General features: G+C 43.2%; 1 protein-coding gene across 3 annotated transcripts in view; it reads right to left on the bottom strand.

Annotated features, from left to right (window-relative positions):
* LOC112260542 (pre-B-cell leukemia transcription factor 1) overlaps positions 1-21,910 on the bottom strand; it is a 59,960-nt gene that overhangs the window by 8,244 nt on the left and 29,806 nt on the right. For all 3 annotated transcript variants that reach the window (XM_042328800.1, XM_042328801.1, XM_042328802.1), the window contains exon 3: positions 790-1,043. In XM_042328800.1, the coding sequence (XP_042184734.1) occupies positions 790-1,043 (254 nt within the window). The remainder of the gene's footprint in view (positions 1-789; positions 1,044-21,910) is intronic.

The following is a 21,910-nucleotide window of genomic DNA, read 5'->3' as shown; positions in this document are numbered from 1 at the left end:
TTTCTTTGTATATTGAGGAGACTTTTCTTCAACAGTTAAGAAAAAAATTACAGGAGGCTTTCTTTCCTGTTCACCAGGTTTGAACTATCTTTCTGTTTCTCTCTCTTCACTTCTCTCTCTGTCTTTTCACTGTGTCTCTCTCGTTCTCTCTCTCTCTCTCTGTCTCTGTCAGAATCAGTCACTGGGAAGTGTCTGCTGTGTTTGGGGACAGGGGAGTCTGTTGACTGTCAGCACCGGGGTCGCGTCAGTTGAAACGAGACACAGTTCAGTGCAACAGCCGTTCCGCCCTTACACACTGTATCAGTAGTACACATAGTGGTGACATGGGTATACTCAGGTGCATAAGTAACACTGTGACAGGTAGTGATGACGAGTCTGCCTGAGATGATGACAGTAGGTAATATATATGACAGGATGCTCTCTTTGGCGAAGGATGAGTGTGTGACTGATAAAATGTTTGCCAGCTGAAAAGTGATTTCTGAAAGCGTGGTTACTCAGGAGGTGCTTTGGGGGGTTTGATTTGAGAAGAATTATCTGCGTATAACAAAACGTGTGTGCAGTGTGAGTGTAGTGAGACGGCGGTGGGGTTGTCTATTGGAGCGGAGAGAGGACAGTTACAAGTGGCTTGGTCGTCAGTATGTAGTGAGATGGCAGAACTCAGAGCAGACAGGACTTAAGGGAGAGAGGGGTTGCCTATACGAAGTGAGAGGAGTTGTGAGGGTCTTCTTAGAGCCGAAGGGGTTTATGGGAAGGGAGAGAGCGGTTATGGGGGGTGTGGTCTGTCCTCACCTGTTCATACTTCTCCAGCTCTGTGTGGTAGATCCCGCGGATCTGAGTCAGCTTGGCCCGGTAGTCTGAGTGTTCTGCCGAGTTGGTGTCTGAGCCCACTCCTCCTCCCGCTGCAGCTGCTGCTGCAGCCGCCGCCACCGCAGACCCGCCCCCTTTCTCCGGTCCGGACACGCCTTCCGCCAGAAGCATGTTGTCCAATCGCATGAGTTGGGCATCTGGAGGCTCCTCCTCCTGGGAACCACGGATACTGAGCACTGTAGAGACAATAGAGAAGAAAAATAACAGTTAGTAACAAACTACTGATGTAAAATCTTACACAATACTGACGCTAGCACAACATCTGATTGTTAGCAGTGGCACTGCAAAGGAAAGAGGCAAAGTTAACATTAATGGACAGCGCTGGAATAAAACAAATACTATTTGGATGAGAAGTGAAGTGACTGCAGTCTACCACTGTACTTTCTTCTTTCTACAGTCTTCAACCTGTTCCATCTGAAATATGACCGTCTCTTTAATAGCCCACGTCTGTGCCATAAAAACCTGGATCTTACTGAGCCTGGCAGCACCCACGATAATAAAACTATCATCTCATTGATTTTGAATATCATTTCAGGGAAATAATTAACACAGACTTCCAAGAGAGTTCATTTTTCTTTGCACTCCTGAAGAGCAGATTATGATGTTTACTTAGTGGCTAAAACAATAACACATTTTCATAAAAAGATAATAATCTTCCTGGTCAGGCAAACTAATACTATCATCACAACCTTACCGGGGGAAAAATGGTACAATAATGATCTACTCCAGCTGAAGAGCAATAAAATGACGTCTAATATCAATGTGGATCATCTCAGTGATAAGGAACAAAAACGATTTATTAACACCAGACAAGCTATGCCGGTATAGTCTTATTTATGGGTCACTGTCACACCACAACCATCGTTTCTAACTTACTAAATCAATGCTACGGTAGATTTTGAATAACAGTTAGCAAACAAGCAGCAAAATTGAAAGACTCCCCTAACGGCTGCTGAAAGGGTGCTAACAAGGTAGTGGTGGCCAGTTTGGCCTTGCTCCTCACCCCTCACACCCCCATAGGCACTTAGCTCTCTGCTCCCTCCCCCCTCGCCCGCTGCTCCACTGGAGAGGTGGCTGTGACATGCCACACACCAACATTAGCCAGTACCACAGAGTGCAAAATAATGTTCCATGGTATATGCACTCAGAGGAACATGCAAGCAACACCTGTCACCCCCGTACATTCACAGATACACGCTTACCCAGACACACATACAAATCCACACACCCATCTACAAACGCAAACACCAAAGGTTATTTGAAGATAACATTCCTTCAACTGTTCCTCCTGTGGTCTTATACAGTTAAATGGTGTGCGTATCAGTGGAGGCTGCTGAGGGGAGGATGGCTCATAATAATGGCTTGAATAGAGTAAATGGAATGGCATTTGATACCATTCCACTGATTCCACTCTGACCATTAACACGAGCCCTTCCTCCCCAATTAAGGTGCTACCAACCTCCTGTGGTGTGTACTCCACAGTGAAATCATGTCTATCATGTCTGACAAATGGTGAAGTGGAGCATCTTTGAGAGAGAAACATGTCCACTACAGCCCCTTTCAGCCAATAGTGTGATCTAGTGAGGACAACACTGTATATTTGGGATTGTGTTTCACTATGGTACAAGCAGGGCTGTGAGTCACTATGGTACCAGCAGGGCTGTGAGTCACTATGGTACCAGCAGGACTGTGAGTGGTGTGTGGACGTGGACCACACTGCTCTTCCTCTGTCTGCCACTAGAAGGCTCCCTAAGTAAAGGAGCAGAGCTATCTGTCTCCTCTCAGAGGTGGTAAAAACAACCAGGTGTAGCCTGTTCATTTCATCCACCATCTTTACACAGACTGGCAGCATACACTACACTGCATGGACATAGTACACGTCTACATCAATTCATATATATGCATACCTACTATAAGGGGTAAATCACTACCTTTAAACATACCGTATTTACAATTGCTAAGAGTGACAATTCGACAGAATGGCAGTAAATGAAAGAGGTGGCTTGCTGAGAGAGATGTGCTGGAGTACACTGTCGGTCTGGCCCATGTTACTGTATGTTGCTCTATGTTTTTGTCTGTGGCTATGTCCTCAGAGATATGCTGTCTGCCTGCTGACCTCTCAAGTGAGAGTGGGGTCAAGATGGATTCCCAAGCCCTCACGGAGAACCTGTCTCTCCCATGAAGCCTCCACCCTCCTTCCCCCCATCCACACCCGATCAGCTTCACCATCTGAGCATGCAGACTCAGGAGGGAAAATGGAAAATGTCAATGGTTATCAGAAGACTGGAAAGGTCAGGGTTTCAGAAAGGAGAGAGTGTGTGTGTGTGTGTGTGTGTGTGTGTGTGTGTGTGCGCGCGCGCATGCGTGCGTGTGTATGCATGTGTATGTGTGTGGGTGTGTTTGCTTGCATGCGTTGTGGGTGTTGACTACTGTCCACTTGCAATATTTCTCCTGCTTGCGTTTCTTCAAACTTAAAAAGCCCTAAAGATATTTCCCCTCAGTCAGTCATCTCCTAACTAATCTCTCGATCATCAGCTGTAGAACCCTCCCAACCGACCAAACAACAATCTCTCAATGGGGCAGCAGGGTAGCCTAGTGGTTAGAGCATTGGACTAGTAACCGGAAGGTTGCAAGTTCAAACCCCTGAGCTGACAAGGTACAAATCTGTCGTTCTGCTCCTGAACAGGCAGTTAACCCACTGTTCCTAGGCCGTCATTGAAAATAAGAATTTGTTCTTAACTGACTTGCCTAGTTAAATAAAGGTAAAAAAATGTCACTGTCTCTAACCTAATTGTCCACTCTGAATCTAAAAGACTGAGATGAGATAGAGAGCAACAAATCAAATATTGCCTTGCTATTTCTTGCAGAGTAGGAAAACTAGAACACTGTGAGGTTTTTCTGACAACAACATGTAGACCACCTCCAACTGGAGAGGAAACCTAATGAGGCAAACGGTGATTTATTCCTTCACAGTATCCTCCAGTGCAACACTAAAAGCATGAAATTGATTGAATAAATACAATGAATAAAGATAATGATACAATTCACTGTGCTGTGGCATAATTACTCTAACCATAGCCATCAGATTGACTTATTCCTGTTCAGTAATGCCCATGAATTAGATGAAAGTCCTCAATGCCAGTCCAGCATCATAGAGTGAACTCTGCCACCCTAAAACACTACATCATAATCATCTGGCAATAGGAGGCGGATTCTTCAAGAAACAATGGCTTTATATAATCATTTAAATGTCCAAAAATTGATGTACCAATCCCAGATTGCCCCTTTAAAATACCATACTATTGTTAGAATGTCTCCTTCTGTTTCCCATTGGTCCTACTGTTTTCATTGATAGGTCCCTCAGGCCAGTATTCTTAGACTAGCAGTGTCTCTATAAAAAGACTGCGATCATTTCATCTTGACCGTTACAGACAGACTTTAATTGAACAGTGAGAGGACTCCCAATCCCCCTCTCCCTCCCTCTGTACTCATGTTTAATTCAACCTCTCTCTTTCCCCCACAGAGCAGCAATATGAAAAATAAAAATGGTGAAGTAACCGTCCATCTAATGAAATAACTGAAATAATTTCATGTTCTGAATTAAGATTATTGTTTGTTTAAATGATGGCTCATAGTCATACCTTTCTGTCTTACTGGGCTGCAAGATGTTTGCAAAGCACTAGTATGTACACAAACACAAACCTACCACACAGCCAACCACACAAACACACACACACACACACAGAAAATGCCCATACATAAAACAGCCTTCTCTGCACATTGGCAGACTTTTCCCCTCTCTCTCAGCCTCCAGCCCTGGCTCCCTGTGAGCGCTTTCAAATGAAAGCATGTTTAATTAATGATGTTGAAGTATTCTGTCACAATTAGGAAGATGAACGGCCAAACAAGGCAGCACTGATGTCCCTGACAGCCATGATGAAAGTTTACCCTCATCGCCTTTGACTGGCAGCTAGCAACCAATGCTGGATCGGATCCATTTCATGTCGATACAGTAAAGCAATACACTCCTCCGCAGTGCTGTGTGTACGTGTGTGTGTTTCTGTGGGTGTGTGTGTGTATGTCTGCGTGTGTGTGTGTGTATCTGTTTGTGTGTGTGTGTGCATATCTCTGGACCACGTCACAGCGTCAGGCCAGGCCTATAAGCACAGTCTGTATTGATTCTGTGGGCACACGTCATCCAGGGTTTCAGCAGTTCATAAATCAGCCGTGTTCCTGACGCAGGCGCGCAGTGCCTGTCTGTGTGGGCCTATCACAAACCCTGTGTGTGTGTGTGTGTGTGTGTGTGTGTGTGTGTGTGTGTGTGTGTGTGTGTGTGTGTGTGTGTGTGTGTGTGTGTGTGTGTGTGTGTGTGTGTGTGTGTGTGTGTGTGTGTGTGAGTGTGTGTGTGAGTGTCAGTGTGTGTGTGTGAGTGTGTGTGTGAGTGTGTGTGTGGGCCTGCCACAGGCCAGTCAGCGGGAATGGTAGCGACAGACGCATGATAATCGAACATCACCACCATTCATCCCTGCCACACAGCATTCTGGGACAGAAAAAACAACAATCTGGAATCCTGAGGAAGCAGTGTGATGATTTACAATGGACATGACGAGTATCACAACTAAAACAAATTGTCAACTGACTTCCCTGGTCCTTAAGGATTCATTGTTCAAGCCATCAATATAATCCACTGCTCTGCATGTGATGGCAGCATGGTATGAATAATCTGTTAGCATAGAAACAATGAATTCTATTAATTTCAATGTGGTTCGTCTGATAGACGCGTAAGCTACTAATGCTCAGCAATAGTTACTAAATGCATGGGTGTCTACCGACATCGGTAGCACAGTACCTATTAAAGTCAGTCAACAAGCATGTTCTGTTCCTTTAAAAAAAATCACAAAGCAGTTTTGTCCTTAGAAAGGTTTACTCCTCACTGTGTTCACAGGAAAGTCTCCATGGCCCAAAATGTCCACTCTATCATCAGATAATGGGGACTAGAACAACTCCGGTACACAAGGGTAAAGCCATAAAGACCCTCTAAAACACTTGCTTTATGCTTTATCTGCCATCTCCAGTGTCATGTTCAAAAGTGGGCAGAACCCAGAGTGTTATAGCAGCTGACAGAGGCCCGGGCAGACGACGACAAGGACAATGAAAAAGAAGGGAACAAGAAAGAGAGGAGGAAGAAGGAAGATTGGGAAAAGAGGTAGAGGGATGGATGGATTGAGAGATAGAGGAAAGGCGAAAAATTGAAATAGAATAGAATAGGAAAGTGAGGTGTCAATTAAAATAATGAACCCCAGTGCATTTGGGAGGTGACAGCTGGTAAGAGACGAGCTGACAGGCGTCACATTAGGCGGATTGGTGGCCGTTCCTTCTCCCTCTCTTCCCCCCTCATTCCTTCCTTTTACCCTCTCACCCCCCTCTGCGACCAGTGGTTCCTCATGAGAGAGGCCAGGCGAAGAAAGGAAAGGCAAGGCAGGGTAAAGGGAGCGTGGCAGGGCAAGACACAGTCCACACAGGGCACTCAGCTTAGTGGGTGTTTTTCAGGACAAGTTCCCCCTCCAGCTACTCATAATAACAGTAATTATGGTGGTCATCTGAGGCTTACGCAGGCCAGGCTGAGGCCTGAGGGGCCGGTCCCGATAACGAGGCAGCAGCAGCCAACGCTTCCCTCCCGCCAGAGGAGAAAAGACCATTCAGAACACCCCCCACCAAGCATTCTAAAGGCCCCTTCATTAAAATTATTCATTATTTAAAATAGGCAATACATTAGCCCCACAGCAATCATCGGTCCATTCTTAAGGTGTCTTCAAATATATATCGTCTTGATCTAATTAAACCCATGCTCGGCCCATGCAGTTTTAATCTGCCCGGGGCGGCAGTGGAAATCATGGTGGCTGAATATCTCATTCTTGATCAGTCACGAGTGTTCCTGAGCAAGAAGCTGTATAGTCAGTCGACTATGAGAGAGACAAAGGCCTCTATATGAAGTATTATGTACCCTATGTAAGCTGACAACATAGAGTACAACACAGCAACACAGTGACTGGTAGCTTTGCTGGTCTATTAAAAACAAGTGAATAATGCTTAGTTTACTAATGGCACCTCATCTAAGAGAGATGGAACCAGTTGTGCTCTGGAGTGTAGTGAGTCACCGAGCTGGTGAATTACTACAGTGACCTGTTATCTTACTATCTGTTTATGTTGACCTGTGTTGAAATGTCATATATTTGATGTGTTCTGTTACATGGTGTATGTGACACATATACTATAGGGCCTAGGACTTATTCATCTGAGGAAGACCATAGAGATTTAAATCACATTTAATTATCAACATTCCTCCCAATTCTAGATGATCAATCAAATAACATTGACAGGAGGAGTCCTTTTTAAAAATGTTGTTAATTCTGTGTGTGTGTGTGTGTGTGCGCTTGTGTGTGTGTCACTGGTGTACCATAGGGACCGGGTGCTTGTGACTTAATCTCCATTCCTAAGGGGGGAATCAGTGGGGGGTACGCTCATTAAAATAGCTGCCTCTGGCGTCTACCATCTACCTATCCTAGCTCTAACTAATTATAACCGACACGACACACTGACTGACTTACTGTCTGCATGGAAATGGGAATTTTTATTTTTTATTGAACCTTTATTTAACTAGGCAAGTCAGTTAAGAACAAACTCTTATTTACAATGACGGCCTACCCCAGACGACGCTGGGCCAATCGTGCGCCGCCCTATTGGACTTCCAATCACGGCCGGTTGTGATACAGCCGGGAATCGAACCAGGGTCTGTTGGGAAGCCTCTAGCACTGAGAAGCAGTGCCTTAGACTCGGGAGCACACCTGATTATTTTAGGGTTCCCCCATTAGATTACCCCCAAAATATGGGTGGGTAGTCAGAATTAGTCATAAGTAGGGCCATGAGTTTCTTTCTTGGTGAAGTCACAAAAAAACTCAAGGTCTTATCAATATGCCCTGAATGGTTTTCCTAACTTTCGGCAAGGACTGGTTAGCCTGCAAGTCATGCAGCAAATGACAGCAGATGCCAGAGACAGACGCAGTGATCCAGGAGTTGGGGAAGCGATGGATAGTTAGTAGTTAGGACCGTATAGAGCTCAGAGGTGACTGTCCATGAGTAGCTGGAGTCCTGCCCTTTACTGTGGCTCTACACAAGGCCTCTCAGCAACACACCAATCAGGCATCCAACGAGAAGCCAACAACATGCTCCTTCTGGGGCCTGTGGTATGTGTTCGTGTGCATGGCACATTTCATAAGGCTCCACTCTTTGACTGGTGATGAGTTTATGCGAAGGTAATTAACAGTAATTAATCCTTAATTACAGTAATTAGCCGAGTCGCAGTAAATTAAGCCACATCTGGAGGCAGGCAAGGAACGGGGCTGTACAAGCCAGGGCGGGCGGATTTATTTTTGAGTTGGGGGAGACGCTGACTCTATCTGACAGCATTTGGTTAGGCCTACCTGGGACGTTCCTGAGTTTCCTCTGCAATATAGGGGGGTGTTTACACCCCTGTGAAGGAGATAAGGGTCCTGGAACAAGGAACAGGTGAGGATGGGTTGGTGGGAAATAGATATATTTTCAGAATCATCTCATCTCCAGGGGAAAGTCTCCCTGCAGCTACCAGGCAGAGGACATCCACCATATGGTCACTCGTAAACAACCACACTATTGCCTGTGGTGGTGGTGGTCTCTCTCTCTCTCTCTCTCTCTCTCTCTCTCTCTCTCTCTCTCTCTCTCTCTCTCTCTCTCTCTCTCTCTCTCTCTCTCTCTCTCTCTCTATCTATCTATCTATCTATCTATATATATATATATATATATGTATATATATGTATAATATATATAAATATGAGACATTAAGGGGATGGAAGAACACTGATTTTCTCACACACTGTTGTTGTTTAATGTTATTTTACAGTATAGTTGGTTGGTAACAAGAATTTAGCAGATCCACAGAAAGCAAAGAACAAGAGGAAAGGATCCTCAATGAATGTATGTACTGTACATGTGATACCATGACTGTCTGTTCTCTGACTGAACACTACAGAGTATAGAGTGATAGAGGGTGAGGACCATTAATATTGTAAATCTTGAGAGCTATAGATGCTCTGGGTGTAAATATTGCCTCGTTGCATTTATCAGGGAGGCTCCAATGCCATCAAGGCTGAAGTCCGTCTGGAGAGTGCGATTTGTTTAGAGGCTGTCACTAGCTGCCTGAGATCCCCAGGAGGGTAACTGTTCTTGCGGCTGAGTCCTGCTGCTGCTAACTCTTACTCTGCTCTTGGCAGTCACAGGAGGAAAACAATGTGAGCCATCACACTGTATTACAAGGGGTCAGCTTGGACAGGGCCAATATTTAACCAGGAGAAAAGAAACAAGTATTTAATAACGTCCAATAATCTCCTTCCTTCAGAGTGTTGACTGTCTATTTTACATCCTAACCCTAATTTTAGTCCGCTTACATAATATAAAGCAGAAATATGACACAATGCTGTGAAATTATTACATTTGAGCTTTGACTAAGAGCGCACTACCCCCTGACCCTTCGTTCAGACTTCAATCGCAAAGTTTCTTCTTCTCATTAGTCAACCACTATTGCCTTCAATAGAAAGGATTAGCAATCAGCCTAATCACAGTAATTAGCTGCATGGATCATCATCCAGAGAGGGATGGAGAGGGACCGGGAGAGGGAGAGGGGGGAGGTTCCTTTAAGACTGGAGAGGTGGATACTGGATATGACAGGCAATCTATGGCCATGCCTAGCAGACAGTGGCAACTGGCACAGGCCCCTCACACACCCCACACCCTGCCCAAAACTACCGCCAATGTAGCAGACCCAGATAGTCATTAATCATAGCCACAGGCCGTTGGGGGGTTGAATTGATGCAAGAATAGTGGGTCATAGGGAGCCCCTGCTGTCAATCATCAGTGTGTGTGTGTGTTTGGCAGTAGGGTCATGGGATTAGCCTCCAGCCATGGCGAGGGTACAGGCTAACGGGAGCAAAAAGTTCTAATGCAAAACAGAGATATAAAATGACGTGCTAGACGTCATTTGCATGAGAGACAGATCAAGTCGATGAGATGAAAGAAAACTGCATTTTTGCACCAAAAGCCAATTGCCAAGTCATCCCTTTTGAAAAACATAGTCTAAATATTTTTCTTTAACTGTCAGGGAAGGGTCAAGTCTCCAATCTACAGTACTGCTGGCCCTGGGGCAATCACCAAAAAGGAGTACTAGCAACACCATGCGGACAAGGGACTGTCATGCCTGAACATCACACAAATAGAGGGGACCTGGTCCTGTATATTTAAATATATATACAGTATATATTTAATCTTTATTTAACTAGGCAAGTCAGTTAAGAAAAATGAAAAAGAAAAATGCTTATTTACAATGACAGCCTACCAGGGAACAGTGGGTTAACTGCCTTGTTCAGGGGAAGATTGACAGATTTTTACCTTGTCAGCTTGGGGATTTGATCCAGCAACTTTCGTTACGGCCCCAACGCTCTAACCACTAGGCTACCTGCCACCCCAAGAGGGTGATAACTCTGTTAATAGAAAATATTATAGACAGGTCCATACTAGGGCTGTGACGGTCACAAAATTTCGTCAGCCGGTGATTGTCAAGCAAATAACTGTCGGTCTCACAGTAATTGACCGTTAATTAACATAAACACATTTAGCATCTCCTGGCTTCCACACACTGATGCAGACCTTTGGAACATCTACATTTTAAAAAGTCTAATAAATCCATGTAATACAGCCTACACCTTCACAATAAATGTATTATTTATTTTAGACAGGTCTAAAGAAACATGAAATGAAGAAAATGTAGTCTATTTCAGAAGAACAGAATAGCATACTCTGAGTTGCCCTTATGTTGGGTCCTGATCTGGCCATGGCAAATGGCTGTGGGCTACACTAGTTCATTTAGCAGACAAGATTTGATTCCATGGCATCATTTTAGAGTATGAAGAATACATTTGAACAAAGCTGAATAAAATAGAAAGAATATTTTCTCCAAACGATTTGAGCACATACGGCTATCCTGTGTTGAGCGGTTAACAAAGCGATAGGTATTTCTATATGCTTCATTTAGGGTTATTATTTAGTTGTTCTACAAACGTTGGGCTGTGTTTTGATTTTTAATACATTGTAAGGCTGCAAGATGCATCTCTAATGATGAATTGAAAAAAGTTGCTTAAAAGGCATGACCTCTGCTTTGCTTTTCCCCCAGGCTGTACACTCTACATCAGTCACTCATTCACAATTTGACAAGCACTTGACAATGCCTAAAATTTCACGGTGGTATCTCCATGCCTTTTGCAGCCAGTGGCCGTTGTGCCCTTCTCCCTAAGTGCTGAGCGCTCCGAATCACCTTTTCACTCACATGGCTCTCCATCAGGTGATAGGGTCTTTCTCACAGGCTACAAGTGAAGGCAGACACATTGTGCGTCCGAGGTGCACATTGAAGATATTGGAAGAACTGTCCATATTTACTTTTGTCAGCCAACAAGATGAGTAAGCCTAACGAACAGCGAAAGCACTAGGCTATGTCAATCTACTCTCCCCCATAGTACAAAGGTTAACCTATTCTATTCTGTGCGATAAATAAATATTCCAAACATAGTCTGGGACTGTTGTGGGATGCTACAGATCCCAAATGAATACAACCAATACAAGCATCACAAAAACTGTTTTACGCAATGTGGCTGACCCGACAGATCAGAATGTTTAGCTTAAAATGTTGATAAACTATTAGGCTATATACAAACCTTATTGAAACATTTAGGCCTATGGACTAGGCTACATGAGGTGTGCAACTATGATTTCGAAAAAGTCGCAAAAAAAGGCATTGTTTCTATTGCTGGGCATCATTCACGAGTGATAATATATAATTCACAAGTGATAGGGTAATATTTTCACCCATCATACTATTCTTGATTTTGATGTAGAATGGACCATTATCATGCACCTGTATCCAAACAGGGGCAGCCAGAAAAAATACATGTAATCTATGCACTTAAATAGCAAATGGAGGACGCTTTTCCCCATGGTTTATTTTCATTGAGCAATGTGCTTAACTTCTCTGGGATATGTGGGCTAGCGTCCCACCTCGACAACAGCCAGTGAAATTGCAAGGTGCCAAATAAAAAAAACAGAAATCTCATAATTAAAATTCCTCAAACATACAAGTATTATACACCATTTTAAAGATAAACTTGTTGTTAATCCAACCACAGTGTCCAATTTCAAAAAGGCTTTACGGCGAAAGCATACATTACGATTATCTGAGGACAGTGCATAGTCACAAAAAAACATTCAGCCATTTTCCAGCCAAAGAGAGGAGTCACAAAAAGCAGAAATAGAGATCAAATTAATCATTAACCTTTGATGATCTTCATCAGAAGGCACTCATACGACTTCATGTTTCACAATACATGTATGTTGTGTTCGATAAAAACAGCCCTAGTCAACATTAGCCCAGAGTTAGATCTGCTGTCTTGGTATGACAATAACCATAGGAATTGGCAAGACAGCACAAAAGAGAGTTGGGACCAGGCTAGGTCAAGACTACAGAAAGACCACTGACTACATATCAGAATCCGAGTGAAGATGTCTTTAAGTCAGAGTGGGATATAAGGTGTATTCTGTCGGTCAGCCCGTACACACCTGCCTCCCCAGCTGGACCCCCTGATTCCCCACCACAACCCCTCTCCTCCCCCTCCCGTCACTGTGAATAACTCCCAGCTGCCAGGCTTATTTTTAGCTCCCGTTTGATTCCCACACCTGCGGAGAGGGAGAGTTGTCACAGTCGGGCTGTATCTCTCCCTCTCTCTCCTTCTCTCGCTCTTTCCTTCGCTCTCTCTCCCTCACCCTCTCTGGAAAAATGCATCTGAATGAAAATGCACTTTGCTGATGCAGTAACTTCTTCTCATCCTCACTCTCCTCCCAGGAATGAGACTGTGATGTTATTGATATACGGTATGTATGCTGGATAATGTACAGTATAGGCTGATGTTGTGGGTAGGGCTGGGAATTGCCAGGGACCTCACGATATGATAATATCACGGTACTTAGGGTGCCGATACGATATGCATGTCACACCCTGATCGGTTTCACCTGTCTTTGTGCTTGTCTCCACCCTCCTCCAGGTGTCACCCATCTTCAACATTATCCCCTGAGCATTTATACCTGTGTTCTCTGTTCGTCTGTTGCCAGTTCATCTTTTCTTGTCAGGTCTTACCAGCGTGCTTTCCCCTTTTCCTGTTTCTCAAGTGTTTGTTTCCTAGTTTTCCCAGTTCTGACCATTTTGCCTGCCCTGACCCCGAGCCTGCCTGCCATCCTGTACCTGCATGACTCTGATCTGATTACGAACCTCTGCCTGTCCTCGATCTGCCCTTTGCCCCGTGCTATAATACATTATTGAGAACTGTACTATCCACTTCCTGTGTTTGCATCTGGGTCATATCAAAAACAATGGGAAAGTGCGTTTGGGGGCAGCAGGTAGCCTAGTGGTTAGAGCAGTGGTTGCTAGATTGACTCCCCGAGTTGACAAAGTAAAAATCTGTTGTCCTTCCACTGAACAGGGCAGTTAACCCACTGTTCCTAGGCCGTCATTGTAAATAATAATTTATTAACTGACTTGCCTAGTTAAATAAATAAAAATATCCTGAGTCATGATAATTTCTTGCGATTTTCACGATTCTATATGTATTGTGATTTGATACTGCGATTTTATTGCGATTTCATGTTCCAAACATATTGCTCACTATATGTCTGTGGTAGAGAGACAAGACAGAGCATGAGAAAACATGTTGCTTCACTATTTTAAAAGATGGAGAACAAACTACAGCTAACTAGCACTAGATAACGCTACCTACAGTAGCAAAAAAAATATATACAAAAATATACAATATATATATTTTGTGTATTTTTATTTGTATCAATAATTGGAGTCAAATATCTATATAATATTGGCCAAAAATAATATTGTGATATGTAATTGTATTGATTTTATCCCATCACTAGGGATGAAACCATGGGAGCATCTGAAAACTGATGTAAGAGTATCAATGTGGATTTACCTTTCCCATTATCATTTAAAACACACTATATACGATAATAATTCTGATAATGATCATGTTAAATGTCCCTACTGTTGAAGAAAGCATCACAACATCAGATTCCTCTCCTAAAAAAGTGAAATAACAGATTCCCCCCTCTGTTTTTATTTAGGCAGCAACACTAAGACAAAGCAAGTGCAACAACATCATCATAAAGTTATATTTCCTCCTTTATTTCCTTTTTCCTGTCATTTTTTCTTTGTGGATGTGTTGGGCTGAGGATCCTTGCAGTCAGCGGATTACATTATCAGTCTGACCTAGTTGCTTGATATCTCTTGAGACGCTGCGATGCCAGGCTTTCTGATGCACAGCACAGCCTTCCCTTTCACTGCTACACAACACAACGCGCACACGGTGTAACTTTAATTTATCAGACGGAAGAAGCGGGAGGAAATGTCACATGTTGACAGTTTCCTTTTCCTGCCACTCAAACCGTAGCAGTCCCTGTGGTTGGTTAAGGTCTCTCTCTCTCTCTCTCGCTCTCTCTGTGTGTGTGTAAGTGTAATGCCTGACACCTAAATCAGGGTGTAGATTAAAATGTCTTCAGTGTTGGTTGGACAATCCATAATTTGTTGAACGCCTTCAAAGTACTGTATCTTAAAATACTATTTCACAGAACTATTGTTAGTGCTTTCCACATTTGCATAATACTAGATTAATTTGAATGTTCTAGAGATAACGAAAATATGCTCTCAAATGTTTCTCAAACCCCAATAGAACTGACTTTTAAACACACAAAACCTTGGCAAAAACTACACACTAGGTGTACTCTTAGGGGAAAAAAGATGCTATCTAAACCCTAAAAGGGTTCTTCAGCTGTCCCCATAGGAGAATACTTTGAATAATTAGATTTGGTTCCAGGTAAAACCCTTTTGAGTCCATGTAGAAACCAAAAATGGTTCTACCTGGAACTAAAAAGGGTTCTCCTATGGCAACCGCTTGAAGAACCCTTTTGGAACCCTTTTTTCAGAGTGTAAACTTACAGTCAATAGCAGAATGTTCAAAGAAATAATGAGAGTTGTAACTGTAAGACTGATAGAGGATAAGAAATACAATCACAAGGCCACATTAAGTGCCTAGTTCAGTTTAGAAAAGGAGGGGGGAAAGGTAGCAACAACACACCACTAAACCTTTAAATGGTGTAAAAGTATGGCACGCTCTGCATGTGTAGAAAACTTTTCACACTGTACATATAGAAAGTCTACACCCCTTTGAACCCTTTTCACATTTTGTTGCAAAGATGCAGTCGTCCTTCAGATAACCGAAAGGTTGCTAGGTCGAATCCCCGAGCTGACAAGGTAAAAATCTGTTGTTCTGTCCCTGAACAAGACAGTTAACCCACTGTTCCTAGGCAGTCATTGAAAATAAGAATTTGTTCTTTAACTGATCTGCCTAGTTAAATAAAGGTAAAAAAACAAAACTGAGCTGCAAGACAGGAAGGAAACTCCTCAGGGATGTCACCATGAGGTCATTGGTGATTTTAAAACAGCTACAGAGTTCAATGGCTGTGATGGGAGAACACTGAGGATGGATCAACAACATTGTAGTGACTCTACAATAATGACCTAAATGACAGAGTGAAAAGAAGAATACAAATACACAAAATAAAAATATTAAAAACATGCATATGTATTTAACAAGGCACTAAAGTAATACTGAAAAAAATACGTGGCAAAGGAATACACTTTTTGGCCTAAATGCAAAGACTTACGTTTGGGGCAATTGAACACAACACATCACCGAGTAACTATCTCCTTATTTTCAAGCATGGTGGTGGCTGCATCATGGTATGGGGATGCTTAACATCGGCAAAAACTGTGGAGTTTTTCATGATGAAAAGAAATGGAATGGAGCTAAGCACAAGCAAAGTCGTAGAGGAAAACCTGCTTCAGTCTGCTTTTCACTAGACACTGGGAAAGGAATTCACCTTTCAGCAGGACAATAACCTACAACACAAAGCCAAATCTATACTGGGGTTGCTTACTAAGAAGACAGTGAATGTTCCGGAGTGGCCATGTAACAGTTTTGACTTAAATCTGACTTGCTGTTTAGCTATGATCCCCAACACCTTGACAGCTTGATGAATTTTGAAAATAATAACGGGCAAATATTGCACAATATAGGTGTGCAAAGATCTTATGAGATTTACCCAAGAAGGCTCACAGCTGTAATTGCTGCCAAAGGTGTTTCTAACATGTATTGAGTCAGGGGGGTGAATACTTATCTAATCAAGGTATATTAGTGTTATATTTTTCATTCATCTTTAAAATTAAATAAAAAAATTAAATAAAACTTTAACAGGGTATTTTGTGTAGATTGTTAACAAACAAATTACAATAAAATCCATTTGAATCCCACTTTGTAAAACAGCAAAATGTGAAGAAATCCAAGGGGGTGTAGACTTTCTACAGTAGTGGAGAGGGAGGAGGGGGAAGAGATGTGCTCCTGACAGATTAGGGCTTGGTCTGTGCCAAGGTTATAAACAGGCTGCTATCAGCCTTCCAAACAGAATAATCCTCCCTGTATCAGCACCCAAACATATGGGCCCACACAAAGACCCAGCCGCCCTGACAGACACCTCCTTTTAATTACAGGACCTCTCTCTCTCTCTCTCTCCTTCTACCTCTCTCTCTCTCTCTCTCTCTCCCTCTCTCTCTCTCTCTCTCTCTCCCTCTCCCTCTCTCTCTCTCTCTCTCTCTCCTTCTACCTCTCTCTCTCTCTCTCTCTCTCTCTCTCTCTCTCCCTCTCTCTCTCTCTCTCCTCTCTCCCTCTCTCCCTCTCTCTCTCCCTCTCTCCCTCTATCTTGCACACAGACAGGTGAGAGAACGGTGGATTTTTTTAATGTAGGATTTTCCCTAATGTCTCAAATAAGGATTATACCACAACATCCTGCTTTCAGAGGTCCAATTAATGAATGAGTTATTGGTTCTGAATAGCAGACACCCACACCAACAATCGTCACAGTCTGTTTCAGTCAGGTCTCTGAAACAGATAAATAAATTCCTCACTTTTTATATACTGCCTACCAGAATTTAAAGTCTTGTTCAATAAAGTAGAAAATGTCAGAGGTGCAATAACCGTGATCATATAAAATCTCAGCGGCTTGGAAAATATATGCAAAAATGACAGTGTCCTCTTCCACTGGTGCAATTAAATTTTATTTGACTGAATCAGCCATAAAAAAGGGTTTTGAAGGTTGTCAATGGGGAGTAATTGGTCTGGTTTATTAGTGTTATCATATTCCTCACAAGCTTTTTCCCCGTCCGCAGTATGAATCAGTCTTGAATAAGACATGTGGAGGATCAGTGAAACGGATTAAGTCATGTTGTCTTTAATGTTTAACCATTATAACTGAGCGGAGGGAAAATAAAATATCAAAATACAGAATAATGACAATCAGCTGCTGTAGTTGCTTCCCAAGCTCTCGTAATCTTAGATATACAGGACAATGTCACAATTTCTATACAATGTAGTGGGAGCTCCTCAGAGAAAAAAGGAGTGGACCATCCTTCTCAGTGAGTTTAATACAAATTATGAAAGAATAAATAAAGAGATCCTTTCTGCCTCCCAAGTGGTGCAGTGGTCTAAGGCACTGCATCGCAGTGTTTATGGCGTAACTACGGACCCGGGTTCGATCCCAAGGTGTGTCACAACCGGCTGTGACCAGGAGTCCCATAGGGTGATGCACAATTGGCCCAGTGTCATCTTGGATAGGGGAGGGTTTGGCCCAGGGGGGGATTTACTTGGTTCTTCGCGCTCAAGCGACACCTTCTGGCGGGCTGGGCACCTGCAAGCTGACTTGGGTCGCCAGCCGGATGATGTTTCCTCTGACAATTTGGTGCAGCTGGCTTCTGGGTTAAGCGTTCAGGTGTTAAGGAGCGCGTTGTGGTGGGTCATGTTTCGGAGGACGCAAGACTTGACCTTGGCCTCTCCCGAGCCCGTTGGGGAGTTGCAGCGATGAGACAAGGGGGTAAAAAAAACACAAAAAAGTTATCATTTTTAGATTAAACTATAGTAAATATATTCACGTCACCAAATAATTGATTAAAACACTGTTTGGCAATGAAGGTCTACAGTAGCCTCAACAGCACTCTGTAGGGTAGTAACATAGTGTAACCGTCCTCCTCTGGGTACATTGACTTCAATACAAAACCTAGGAGGCTCATCCCCTTCCATAGACTTACACAGTAATTATGACAACGTCCGGAGGACGTCCTCCAACCTATCAAATCAAATCAAATGTATTATATAGCCCTTCGTACATCAGCTGATATCTCAAAGTGCTGTACAGAAACCCAGCCTAAAACCCCAAACAGCAAGCAATGCAGGTGTAGAAGCACGAACCAGAACCCTTGCAGCATGAACTGACATGTTGTCCACCCAATCAAAGGATCAGAGAATGAATCTAGCACTGAAAGCATAAGCTACAGCTAGATATCACTGCAGTGTATACAATGTGGTGAGTAGTTGAATCAAAGAGAAAGCAATAGTTAAAGAGTTTTGAACAAATTCATTTCTTTAAAAATGAAGAAGCAAGAGAGAGAGAGAGCTATATTTCGTTGTATATTTTTCACTTTCACTTTCACTTAGCTAGTGAACGCCTGGTCACAGACAGTGATTTGTTGTGCACTGAAGTCCACAAGCAAAGGGAAAAGGTGAGAGGAGGAGAATGCGTAGATGTGAGAAGGAATTATACAAGAAAATGCATCATGCTGTTTGTGTGGCTGCTATCAAAGTCAACTGTGTTTGCATGTGATCAGGGGTGTATTCATTCCGCGGATTCTGTTGAAAACCCTTTCTTAAACGGAAGCAAACGGAAGGAAACAGGGATAAACATACCTGAATATCTCCATTAGAAACTATTGTTTGCAACTGTTGGACTAATGGTTAAACCCTAGATCAGCTAGATGCAGACAAAAGTGTACAAGGCGGTACTGAATGTGTCACTGTCTGTCACCTTGATTACTCAAAGGCTATGTTGTAGCAACCTCATGATGGGCATAGAAAAATGTAGTATAGTAGCCTAAACCTATCGATGTTACATTGAGCAGGGTGAATGGAATATGAATAACAGTCATCCAATATGCTATAATAGAAATAAGGCCATGCTCATAATTTGTTTTATCATCCTGCCTCATCTTAAACGGCACCAACCTCCACTGATAAAATGTCTATAAACAGTAGGCTATAGACAATATACAATGTCTCTATAATATACAATGTAGACACAGAAAATACCAGACAAGCTCCCTCAAGAACTCAGCATATCCCTCTCTCTCTCCCCCAGGCAGTGTAGTGGGCAGAGTGTAGGACTAATGACGTCCAATCTCCTGTCACAGAGAGCTGGGAGCTCACCAGGGGATAAATCGACCTGCAGCTCAGAGAGCTGTTAACCGTTTCTGTCTGAGGAGGATTCCTCCCTGCCCGACCCACGGCACCTTTAGTCCGTACACGTTCAGGCGCAAACATTACTTTATTTGACTCTAATGAGTGGAAGAAATCTACACACAAAAATGACACAGGGGTCTGAATCAAATGTAAATTCAAGTCTGCAAATGCACTGTACGTATTGCCGAATTTGCATCTAGGGAAGCAACCAGAGAAACGTCCTCACTAATACTTGTTAATCATTTTTAAATTGGGGCCAAATGAACAGTTGAATCATAGAACATAGAGTACAGTTGAATGCATCTAATCCAAATGGAAGGGATGCAGGAGGAGTGAGTCAATATATATATGTGTGTCTGCCTGTCTGTGTGGGAGTGCCACTAAACAAAGCATGTGGGCTATCCTTCCCTATGAGGGAGCGTACGATGAGCCACTCATCAAATCACTATCGCCTCCTTGGAGCGCCACTCTGCCAATGTGCTTCTGCTACGGTGGGCTACCACCACACAAACACACTGTGTCTCCCCCATTCTCTGTCTCTCCTCACAAACACTGTGTGTCTACCTCCCTGTCTCGCCACCCTGACGGGGGCTTTTGGTGAGGTGAGGGGGGTAAACGGCGTCGAGGCACAGCACGGGGATGGTGACAGTGAGGGGCGACAGCCTCCCCCTAATGATCTCCCCTCTGTTCCAGTGGGCTGAGAGAAACCATTACCTCCCGCTACATTACCCTGCCATCCCTCACATCCCGCTCTCTCTGTCTCTCTCTCTCCCTCCCTCTCTTGTTCTCGCTTCTCTACCTCGTCTCTCTCTCTGTCGCCTCTCTCTTCTCTACATCGTCTCTCTCTACTTCATCTCGCTTCCTCTCTATCTCCCCCCCCTCTCTCCCCTCACTCCCAGAGCAACTTGCTGCTGCAGTCACGGCTGCCTGGCGGTGCCGTTGCTCACCTTCTTACCTCCCCCTCCTCCTCCTCCCTCTGAACCCCTAGCTCTATACATCACATTTAACACTTTGACAGTAACAGTCTATAATGTTTCTATTCTACAAAATCACTCTGCCAACTCCGGGATAGCAGAGCAGAGACTGAGGAAAATAAATACCACTCTCAGCCTTCGGCAGTAAATTCTAAGGGTAAAGGAAAAGGGACAAAAAGAGACCCTTGTAGTCTCTGCCAATTACAATGGCTCGGTCTGTCTCTGTTCTGGCCATTAGCTACAAGTGCAAATGCAGGGTAATTTCAATCAATATATTCATCAGACTTTACTGACAACAACAACAGCATATTTTGTAAAGGCTTGTCACAGGACACTTTAAAGTGTCACAATGTGTCACACTGGAGGGCACTTAGCGGTGAAAAAAGAAACATTTCAACAGACTAAATTATTCAATGCAAAAGTAACATGAATAAATAAAAAAAATAGTGTAAATAAAAGATGAGCGTTGATGCATGACCTCTGAAGGGGTCTCAACATGTCAGTAGCACAAGAGAAGGAAAGGGACATATCAACATTAAATATGGAGCATTAAAGGATGAAATGACCATAGAGGCATTAAAGATGTAATAGATTCTAAAGAAAGGAGTAGAAAAAAATATGATAATCAACTCTATGCAAAGTTAGAAATGAACACGTGACCCTATGTTTTTGTACAACATTTAGTTCCCTCCTCTATGATTTGAGTTCTGATGGGAAAATCTGCTTTGGTGAAATTCAATCTTTCCATTCTCTCCAAGGGTTCTGTTTTCAATGTATTTAATGTGTGTAAACAAACATTAGTCTTTGTTTCCCAGAGTATTAGCTTTAATGTTTTGTCAGCCGTGCTGGCTTTGAGGGGGCATTCATTTCAATTCGCAGATTTAAACACTTCAGTTTGTCGCCATCCTTTATCGCAGCCCGCCACCACACCAAAGGACACAATGGGCCTATTCTTCAATCTAACGGTGGAGCTTACTAGCCATTAGTGGGAAAAACTGCCTGTGCCCTTGAATGAGCCACTCAAATGTAACTTGTGATTCAAAATTAATTTGAATAATTAATTACACGTTAAAACAGGCATGAACCCGAGAAACGATCTCGGGATAGGAGAAGGAAATATATTTGCCCCGGGGCCAGTGGATTTGTCATCGTATTGGAGCAGAGCAGAGCGGGCTAGACCAGCCAGTTTTAGAGGGTAGGGAGAGCCAGAGTGTGCAATCTCTAGTGAATCTAATGAAACCAAGTAAAAGATAACGCCACATTTCATCACGTCAAAGACAGAGGACTGTACTTCCTCAGAGCGACCCTGGAGGTGGCAGAAATACAGAATACTGAGGAAATTAGCCTTTTCAAAGTAGCATGCAGTAGTTCAACTATGCCTATGCTGGATTCTGACCTAACTCCCATGGTGATTAGTTGATGATTAAATCCCTAGCTAACCCCCAGCCTTAAAACAGTTTCTCTTGCTGTCTTATAAAACTGGTCATTTCAAAAGGCGATAGGGGGTTGCGCATTCACATAAATGTTACATTT

This window comes from Oncorhynchus tshawytscha, linkage group LG10 (genome assembly GCF_018296145.1).
Source record: "Oncorhynchus tshawytscha isolate Ot180627B linkage group LG10, Otsh_v2.0, whole genome shotgun sequence".
Taxonomy (NCBI): domain Eukaryota; kingdom Metazoa; phylum Chordata; class Actinopteri; order Salmoniformes; family Salmonidae; genus Oncorhynchus; species Oncorhynchus tshawytscha.
Note: the sequence above shows the minus strand (reverse complement) of the source record. Positions and strands in the feature narration are given on the sequence as shown.